The 10,971-nt window shown below is 37.6% G+C and overlaps 1 protein-coding gene across 1 annotated transcript; it reads right to left on the bottom strand.

Moving 5' to 3' along the window:
* Positions 1–4,911: 4,911 nt before the first annotated feature.
* On the bottom strand, positions 4,912–7,885 carry LOC107788548 (endoglucanase 17). Its single transcript, XM_016610229.2, has 8 exons — positions 7,502–7,885; positions 6,715–6,921; positions 6,409–6,609; positions 6,225–6,317; positions 5,948–6,109; positions 5,749–5,860; positions 5,506–5,669; positions 4,912–5,427 (listed from the first exon to the last, which is right to left on the bottom strand). The coding sequence occupies exons 1-8, from the start codon at positions 7,757–7,759 to the stop codon at positions 5,095–5,097; spliced, it is 1,530 nt and encodes a 509-aa protein (XP_016465715.1). The 5' UTR covers positions 7,760–7,885; the 3' UTR covers positions 4,912–5,094.
* Between the last annotated feature and the right edge of the window lie 3,086 nt (positions 7,886–10,971).

Genomic DNA, 10,971 nt, shown 5'->3' with positions numbered 1-10,971 from the left:
ATCATTAAGAACTTACCTCGGTTGATTGGACTTGATTTAAGCTCAAAATCGCCCCTTCACCTCAAGAACCCTAACCCCCAATACTTAAAATACTCTCTCCCCCGACTTGGTATTTATAGGCCCATATTTCTGGGCTTTGGACGCGACCTTGGATGCTATGGCAGCACTTCACTGCCAGTCAATCTTTCGGACGTGGCTCCGGATGCTTCGCATCCGCAGGCTGCTCCGCCAACATTTGATAATTTGGTCATAACTTCTTGTAGAAATATCCAAATAACAAACGGTTTGAAGCTTTAGAAACTAGACTCCAAGTCCTTTCATTTGATAGATTGTCCATCACATAACTCTTTATACATATGTATATATGCCCGTCCAAAGTTAGGTCTTGTGTGTACTTATTTGGAATTTTAGTCTACCATGTAATTTCCAACTTGACTTGGACTTAGAGCTATCCTTAGACCCCACATCACTTATAATATACCTTGTACACTTATTATCATATTCAATTAATATCCATCATATTAATAGTCCTCGTCTGCATACAAAATAATGTAATTAGCACACATCAACTTTCTTAATAGCACGTAAGTACTTCAAATAATTTCGGGGTGCTTCACCTAACCTACAACCCTAGTGCTCGACCTCCACAACTTCCTATCAAGGGACATTATATCTCTAATTAATATCATAAAATAGACTTTATTAATTTACGTATTTTCTGAGACCCATGAACTGACGATAGAATAATAAGACATATGGGGAATCAAGAATATAAGTATCTTTAGCATTTCTACGAATAGAGTCATTTATGGAAGTTGTGCATTTGCTCGTTTTATTTGTGTCGTATGGATCATGTGAAAAGGAAATAAGGGATAGCCTTAACATACCTGAGTCGATTCTCTTGATAATCCCTCTAACATACGTCTTTTGCGAAAAATACGTAACGACGGATCGAAGTAGGAAAAAAATCGTATGATGTTCTTAAGAATGATTGTACCGTACTCCTTTAGAATTTCATGTCACGTTGCTATTACAAAATTAAAAATTGTGTTGATATACATGGACATCATGTTACACAAATCCAAAAGTGGATTTGTATGATTTTATAAGCTCTCTTTGTGGCTCCTCCCCCATTGTTTCTATACATAAGTCCCAAATTAATGAGATATGAATGTCTTTTATCCTAGTAGTGTGAGATCCACTTGTGATGACTAAGCCACAAAAAGATCCTCCAAAATGTTCCACCTTACCCTATACTTAAAGAGTCACTAATTTGGCCCAAATCTTGCTACCACATTGGGGAGCCTTTTAGGCTTATCCACAACATCTTAATTAATTACCAATTCCTTAATTAACTTGGTAATTCCCCACTAATCCAATAATTAAGCAATTACCCACATAATTAAGAATTATCTCAAATTACTTAAAATACTACTTACTTTTAACACACTTTATACACCTTACTATCATGGTCATATGATACCTTGTATGGCACTAGTCCATAAATACCGGGTATTATAGCTTGGACCGTATTTTATCCCAAATTATCAAACTTCGATGAAACTCATTTTCTTCCACTCACTCATCCTCTTACCTTCACGAATTTACTTATGGCGTACTTTTACTTACGAAAATAAGGGGTGTAACAACGAGCTACCTCCTCCCTTAAATGCCTGCAGTCTTCGGTTCTATGACCATGGGTTCCATGGCACTTACATATTTGATTTGGGTTCCTTTGAGCTGGATCGGTCTGTAGGGGTCTAGGCCACCTAGTATCCTTGGTTCGTCCAATGGCTGACATAATACCCGAAGCATCGACGCTGAAGTTGTATTCCTATAATCGTGGCACTTTTTTAGGGTCGACATGTTTATCGAATCCACTCTTACTCATGAGCCCTCGAGAATTTTGACCTCGATTATTCCTTCGATCATTTCGAACGGGATTGGGTCCCGCTCCGTTATTTCTACATCTGCGCTATATGGTTGGTACCGATCTCTGTTTGATCGGGGCTCTGTCGATGTCTCTTTGAATCCTGCCTTCGGATCTATTTGGGTAAACGGAACCAGAAGGGGCTCCCAACTAATCATCTTGGACCCTAATCTTTGACTGACATCGATTATGTATATCGACCTAGGTCACTATTGGATAATCAATCAAATTCTGCTTTAGTTGACGTGATGCTACTGAACTTCGCTCGTTCAAACCTTGAGTGAAGGCGTGGATGGCCCAATCATCGGTGACCGGGGGTAGGTCCATGCGTTCCATCTGAAACCGAGATACGAATTCCCTTAGCTTTTCATTATCCTTTTGTTTCACTTTGAAGAGGTCTGAATTCCTAGTCGCGACCTTTATTGCTCTGGCGTGTGCCTTTACGAACGAATCGGCAAGCATGGCGAAGGAATCGATGGAATTAGGTGGTAAATTGTGGTACCATATCATTGCCCCCTTCGATAGAGTTTCTCCAAACTTTTCAACAGAACAGATTCAATTTCATCATCTTCTAAATCATTTCCTTTTATTGCGCATGTATAAGAAGTGACATGCTTATTAGGATCAGTGGTTCTATTGTACTTGGGAATTTCTTGCATGCGGAACTTCTTTGGAATGGGCTTCGGAGTCGCACTTGGTGGGAAGGGCTTCTGTACGAACTTCTTCGAATCTAAACCCTTTAGAATTGGGGATGCCCCCGGTATTTGATCAACCCGTGAGTTGTATGTTTCTACCTTTTTATTATTAGCCTCAATTTTCTTTTCTCCTAATTCAATCCGTTTAGTGAGCTCCTCGAGCATCTTCATGATGGTGGGGTCAATTCCCGATCCATTATCGTTTAATTTATCCTGTACAGATTCGACCCTATGAACAACTTCCTATGATGTATCGAGTTCGATTCTGCTTGGTGCTTGATTCTGATTTTGGAGTTGCGCTACCGCAACCTGCTGAGTTTGTAACATTTCAAATATCATTCGAAGGCTAATCCCTCCTTCTTCACTACTCTATGCGTTCTGATCGGCTGCACGAGCATCTCTACGGGCGCTGTTTTTTAGGGTCCGCGCCTAAATTTCTGTGAATGGCAACACGAGAACTGACATCGACTGGATCTACGGCATGTGGTCCGTCAGGATTGATTGGAGGTACTCCGTTTTCCGGAGCAACTATGTGCTCGTTCTCGCCATGAAGACCAAGGCCGGTATCTGTGTGAGTGGGTACTGCTTGAGAGTTCGACATGTTGGTTCCTGGAATCAAAGACACTTACGAGAACAACAGTAAAAGCAATGTGTGTTATGAGGATTAATACTAGGCAATCACTATTATCCTTAGCCCCACGGTGGGCGCCAAACTGTTTACCCTAAAAATTATATAACAATTAAACTTATAATGTGGTTTTAAGGATATGTGATTTCAACTAATACCAATTGATAAACGTAAAGATAAGTGATAGAAATTGATAATAATATAAAGCAAACCAGCGTTTGGACAGAGGCCTCGAGCTTGAATACTCTCAAGCTAGTTATGCAAGAATAGTTAAAATGCAACAAGCTGATAAACAAGAGAATGTAAATTAAAGAGAGAATATTGTATTGCTTTAATCTGTGTTAATGTAAGTTGTCTACAAGATGATTGGGACCCTCTTTATATAGTAGAGGAATCCTATTTAAGATACAATTCTAACTATGGAAGTAATCCCATGATTAACTAGATAACTGACCTTGATTTGATCTGTTCCGAGATTTACGCCATGATCTCCGGTCAGTCAGGGATATCTCGCCTTGCCGTTATTGCGCTTTGCTCGAAGTCTGTCATATTTGGTCTTGGTCGCTGCTGGCCTCGATCCCGACAGGTACCTCGATCCTCAGACTCGACACCTCGTCTTCGTGCTCTGGTCTGACTCATTACGAGGCTAACCCTTAGTGCAGTTCCCTTATCTCGATCAAATAGCACAATCGGGTAGGCCCTGTTTTAACCGCATACAATATCATAATCATTAAGTTGTATTATTAATAATATAAACTTTTAGTTCCATTTAAATACGTTCTTTCTGCTTTGGCTAATGTCACCTCCTTTTCCGAACTTCTAAAGATAAGAGGTAAATTAGAGAGAGAACTTCAAAGCTCAAAGTCAGAAGCTGCAAAGAAGCAAAGTGTGTGCTTTGGTTTTGTTTGGTAAAAAGTTAGTTTACACTAAATCAAAAGATATGTGTGCATATATAAACTTTTATCATATAATTATGATTAGATAGTTTATATTTTTACTTTATTAAATTATTTAAGCATGATAAATTGAATTGATTTTATTTACGGTACTACGAGAGAGAGAGAGAGTTGTAAGTCACTGACACATTTTTTACTTTAGTCTGACAGTATTTGCAGCCTTTTGACCACGTGACCCCTCCTTCACACTTCAATGTCAATTTTGAGTCGTTATTTTGTTGGGTTTTAGGACTTATTGGGCTCTTCGCTACACTATCTTTTAAGAAGTAACGGTCAAATATTTGGCCCCTCAATTCATGGTAGTACTTTGCAAGCTATTACTTCTCCTTTCAGAACGTTGGCTCCTAAAACCCAAATCTGGCCTTTGCATAATTTGTTTTTCAGCTGTTGTGCACTTGTTCGTCCACACATGGAAATCACAAGTAAAGTTCTCACTTTTTGTCCTTTTTTTTTCACTGCACAATTACTAGTTACTAGTAAAGCGAAAAAAATGAATTAGAAAGTCACTGAACTTTATACTTCAAAGAAACGCCGTTGCAAGACGAAACAAGGAAGCTATCACTATAGAAATACATTAATAATACTGATAACATATGCTCCAAGGCCAATACAAAAAATGAAAGCAACATCATGCCTGTGCATTAGGGGCCCCCCCCCCCCCGCGGGGGAGGGGGGGGGGGGGGGCGGCTCGGGGGGGGGGGGGGTCTCGGCCAATACAATACACCCACCACACACCAACACAACACCAATAGGATAATTAGGACCTATATTATATTACTACCTATTTTACTAGTAACAGCATATAGAAAAAAGAAAAAAAAAGACCAACATGGCTTCATTCTTGATTCTACTATTCTATCTTTAGAGTTCCATGACACTTCTTCTCTAGAGTTGGCCAAATGAGTGAGCCAGGTAAGTCAGTGTTCCAACTAGCGGAGCGTTAATGTAAGTGGCGGGTTCAGATTGCTCATAATCTGAACGCTCATCTGGGAAACGATCGTGCTCATCCGGACCACCAACCACAGCCCCCACCAGTACGTTCGGGTTTGGTGCTTGTGAACTCATCACACTGAATCCGGACCTGCATTCTATTTTTGATGGATGGTTTGAGACCGAGGGCAATGAAGATCCCCTGTGATGAATCCTCTGTGGATAACTAGCTCCATATCCCACCATAAATGACATTTTCAATGGATTGTCTCCTAACAAATAGTCCACCTGCACGCACGGGTTTACTTTATGCACTGAGGGTCTACACTATATACTTAAAATGTTACAAAATTGATTTTAGCATACCTGCTTTTTGGCTATGTTTCGTAGCCTCTTTGGTGTAACAACAACTCCACCACATTTAACTACCATGCGAGCGGACGTTAAGTACTTGGCATAGGTGACTAGCAGGAAAGAGGTGGAGGTCACATACTGCATATTGCTGTCATCCATCTTGAAGAGTAACCCTCCTGTAAAATTGAAGTTTTTTTAATCCACAGCTTTGAACTGGAAACTAAGAGAAATGTGAAAATGAACTAGGAAATTAACCTGGTGTATATTGAGCCTGAGAAAACGCTGTGCCTGGAATTAGGGAGCAAATGTAGTTGTCCGCGTGACTCTTATAATCATGAAGAGATTGAAGCTTTTGAACAAGAAATGCCTGAAAAGAGAAAGAAAATAATCCCATTAAATTGATATTAGCCAACTAACAAGCAAGTACCTAAAAATACACAGGTAAATATTGAACCTTGGAAAGAAGAATCCTTGCTCCAACATGCTTATTGTCCCACCCGAATGTGTTATCAGTCTCTGCAGCACCAAGAATTTGCCCATTTCTTTGGATATAATTGATATAAGATGGGTTCTTTGTGGCTCTATGTAACCAAGCAGCACCCCACAACAGCTCATCCTATACATTTATCATTCAAAATCAGTGCATCAGCTAAGAACAGATATTATCTTTCACCTTAAAATGGTGAGAATATTTCAAGCGAAACTGCAGTACATAGCTGATTTTCTTTTACCTCATATCCAGAAACTGAGCAATAATAGGGGCACACTACTTTTCTCAACCCATTGCTGTATGAACCTCTGTACTTATCCGCAAATTCGAACACCTAAAAACCAACACAAACAAAAAAAACCTAAGGTTCTGCCACCCATTTTCTTGATCTATATACAACAAATGATGGTGTTTCTGAGAAATACCCTGATGGCCCTTTTGACTAGTAGTTTGGAGTAAGAAGGGTTGCATTTTCTATAGACTAAAGAAGCGGCAGCAAGAGCAGCAGCAGTTTCAGCAGCAACCTCAGTCCCTGGAGTGTTTTTGTCAATCTTGAAAACACTTCTTGGGGTGTCCATATCCTCGGGTCTCTCCCAACAAGAGTGGTCCTTTCCTGCATCCCCCACCTACAACAATATTGCATATAAAAGTTAAAGACTTGCTTCAAGACAAAAATTAAGTATTATTCACTTCAGAGTTGAGGTGTTCCACTCTTGAGATCAGAATTGAACCTGAACGTAAATGGTGTCCGGATAAGCAGTGGCCTTGAGAAGATACTCTGTAGCCCAACCAATGGCTTCTTTAGCATTCTGCAACTCTCCTTTCATCAATCCACCAAACTCAAGCACACTCCATGACAGCATTGTGGTTGTGAATGCCATTGGGAAACCGAACTTCACATTGTCTCCAGCGTCGTAATATCCACCAACCAAATCAACCTGCATTGCCATTGTTCATCCCAAAATCAACAAACACAAATTGACCCCAAAACAAGTTCAAGATTCTTCCTTTACAAGGAAACATGTCAAAAGAGGACCTGCATTGCTATTATTCACCCCAAAATCAGCAAAAACAAGTTCAAGATTCTTCCTGTACAACTAAAAATGTTAAAATAGGACCTGCATTGCTATTATTCTCCCCAAATCAACAAAAACAAGTTCAAGTATCCATCCTTTATAACTAACCATGTCAAAAGAGGACCTGCATTGCCATTAATCACCCCAAAAATCAACAATAACAATATCAAGATTCTTCCTTTACAACTAAACATGACAGAATAGGATCTGCATTGTCATTATTCACCCAAAATCAACAAAAACAGTTCAAGATTCTTCCTTAACAACTAAACATGTCAAAAGAGGACCTGCATTATCATTATTCACCCCAAAATCAACAGAAACAAGTTCAAGATTCTCCCTTTACAGCTAAAAATGTCGACAGAGGACCATTTCTAGTGTTAAAACAAAACAGCAACCATTTATAATGCTAAAAGGGCCTAAATTTTTTAGGAAAACATACACCCATGGCTTTGCCATCTGAAAGGCCAGAATCTTTGCGCCAAGTGATCCTCTGGTTAGAAGGGAGCTTCCCGGACCTCTGACCCTCAAAATAAATAATGGATTTGGCGAGAGCATCTCTATAGTTATGTGAAGCAAAGCGAGGATGGTGGGCATGGTGTTGAGGTTTGGCAAGAAACAGAGGGGTAGTGAAGCATAGCAGAAAAAGGAAAGTGGCTATGGCAAATGTGGAAGAAGAAGAAGAAAAGGAAGAAGCCATTTTGGAAACTGCCTAACTGAAAAGTACACTCTAAAACCCCAGCCCCCTAAACCAACCAACAAACCTCTACTAAACGACCCACTACCGGCAAAGGGCTGCAGTGGCAGAGAAACAAGAAACCCCCTCTCTGTATTTATAAAGCAAAGGAAGAAGCTGCCCCTTTAACGTCCTGCCTGCTTGCAATCATTAAACCCCATTAGCAGTTAGTGACCTTTTTTTGGCTTCATTTAATTAATTGATGGCTATTAGTCTAGTATTACTCTCTCTTGCCCAATATTTGATGTACTCTTTTTTTTACCTTTTAGGAGTCTATTCTAGTGAACTTCTAATGTAAAATGACCTGAACTGTTTTATGAAAAATGTGTTTTATATTCAAAGATTAGATAAAATAATATAAACCCTATTAAAAGGATAGTAAAGAACTACTACTAAATTGGGTTGCTTGCATCAAGAAAAAGTGATACATACTAGTACTAATTAGTTAAATCTCATTGTTATGCGTATTTTCATTTTGGGAGATATAATATAAATTTATTCATAGTACACAGGAGAGAAAACTAATTTTGTCAATAATGCATTTAACATGAAATGCTTTTCAACAATTAACACTTCACGGTGTTTTTAAGAACATATAATAGACTCTTATGGTCCGATTCTTCACCCGAATCCCACGCATAGCAATAGCTTAGTGCACCAATTTTTTTTTTTAACACTTCTCAGTTTAACTACTCACAAACATCCCACAGACACAAAGACTGTACCTTCCATTTAACCCTCGTTTAAATTTCTGTTAACTTTACATGATTATTTAAAGTAACGAGTAAGGAGTAGCTTTCCCTTCTTCTTTTTTTACTGTGGGAGCCCTTTAGTGTCTGTGAAAAACTTTTTGACTGCTAAATTTGGCAGTTCGATATCACGCAAGTCGGCATGGTATTGTCAATAGACGAGACTATTACTATTCGTTATATGAGACGTTGGCTTAGCATTAGTGGCGAGAGTGACTTGTCACATGTTTCTCCTTTCTTTCCCGTTTTCTTCAAAGAGAAAATCCTTAAGATGGACGAGGCATAAAAGCAAGTCCTTGCAATCCTTTCCCAACCATGCCAATTTTAGATTCTGGTGAATATTTTGCAATCATTTGGCATATCAGTCATGCAATACAATGAAGTTCAAAGTTGTAAGGGTGATCTACAAAGTCATTTTAATGAGCAAAGACAAGCTCAACATAGAAAAAGAAAACTTTAAGGAAGTTCATTCTTTCAATTAATTGTATTTGTATACCTATCACTGACGATGCTAATGGAGCCACCAGGTTCATTTCAAGAACCCTTAATATTGAACTCATAAAATTTGAGTTCGAGATTCGTCTTTGCTCACAATATTTGTTTCCTTTATCTTATGTTTAGTGAGGGTTGGTTGATGCCGTACTTCACTTTTAATAAAATAAAATTATAATATTTTAAGAAATTCCTTCTTGTAATGCAATGTTGTACTTAGAGTTTGAACGTTCAATATAAAATCTTAAAATAATGTACTAGGTAATCTAATACTTTATAATCCCCTTTGTATGTTCTTATATACTCAAAATGGACAATAATATATGTTCAATTATAGTGAAACGATTACTTAGATACTGAATTAAACCTTGACTTTCGACCGTCTAATTTTGTGAAGATACTTGCAAATTGCAGTATATTGTAAAGATGGATACGGGCAATGGTATCATGATGGATAGAGGTGTTCATAAAAACCCGAAAAATCGAACCAAATCGAAAACCAAACCGACCAAAAAAACTAATACTTATTGGTTTGGTTTTGGTTTTAAATTTTAAAAACTGATCAAATTTGGTTTGATTTTGGTTTTAATCAAAAAATAACTAAAAAAAACCCGAACCAAACCGACTATAGAAGTAGTTATTTCAAATTTATTATTACACCTATATATATGTATATTTTACAAAGTTTTTAAAATTTTATGGTAAATATTAATCGTTTGCACTTTTAGTACAGTTCTTTACCTTTACATTCTAGTTTGATTGATAGTTTTCTTTTGTTAAGTTAAAGAATCTATTTCATATTAAAAATAATATATTTTTAATTGAGTCCTTCAATTATTCATCACTGTTTGATTCAATTATCATCAATATATCTTGGTAAATAATAGATTTCTCAAAGACAATTGATTTGATAGTGTTACGTTGAAAATGTAGTCGCCGGAATATGTTTGGTAGTGTATGTCTTATATTTAAAAAAAAACCGACAAAACTCGACATAAACCGAATCGAGAAAAAACCGACTTACTTGATTTGGTTTCTTTTGAGGGAAAAATCGATCCAAACTGAAATATGAACGCCCCTAATAATGGAGATAGCCCACTCCCATTTCTTAGGAACACAGGGGTCAAAGATACTGCATACTGAAGTACTAGCAAGAATTTACATGGAAGGGAAACGATGCAGTAAAGAAAGAAGCTTTGTGTCGGATAAAGGCAAAGAAAATAAGGATGGGTTATACTCAATTCGTTCCATATCACGTGAACCTGTTTAACTGGGCACGGAATTTAAGAAAAAATAAAGATTTTTGGAATTTGTGGTCCTAAACAAGTCAATTAGGGGCCAGAGTATTTGTGTGGTTATAAAAATTTCTCATTAAGGATAGAATTGTAACTTTAAGTTAAATTGTTACCAAATTTAGAAAAGGATTCTTTTTTTTTTAAACAGACCAAAAAAAAAATATTTACATAAATTAGAACGGAAGGAGGGAGTACGGTGCTTGAATCTTGAGTTCAGTGAGTGAGTCAAAAAAAGAGTCAACAGAACGCCCATGCCTTGTCCTGCGACAATCTCATGCTTTCATGCTCATGCACTTGAACCAAGAAGCTATTTGTCGATCCAGGACAAAGACTCTATTGCACAATCTACTAAGAACTCCCCATCCTTCATTCAGAGCTAGGAGGTTAAGTACGCTTCGGCCGAATCTCATATTTTAATTGAGATTTTGTATATGTATTCTCTCCGTCCATTATTTGTCAATTATTAACTTGGCACGCTCTTAAAAAAATAATAAATAACAGAGTAATTTTACTCTATCACCCATATTTATTATATGTTGGAAAATAAATTTGAAAATAAGTGAGTAGTACTTAATAAGAAGGATAAAATAGATATAGAATGGAAAATTATCTATTGACTTTTCAAATCGGACAAATAAAA

Source organism: Nicotiana tabacum, chromosome 22 (genome assembly GCF_000715075.1).
Source record: "Nicotiana tabacum cultivar K326 chromosome 22, ASM71507v2, whole genome shotgun sequence".
NCBI classification, from domain to species: Eukaryota; Viridiplantae; Streptophyta; class Magnoliopsida; order Solanales; family Solanaceae; genus Nicotiana; species Nicotiana tabacum.
Note: the sequence above shows the minus strand (reverse complement) of the source record. Positions and strands in the feature narration are given on the sequence as shown.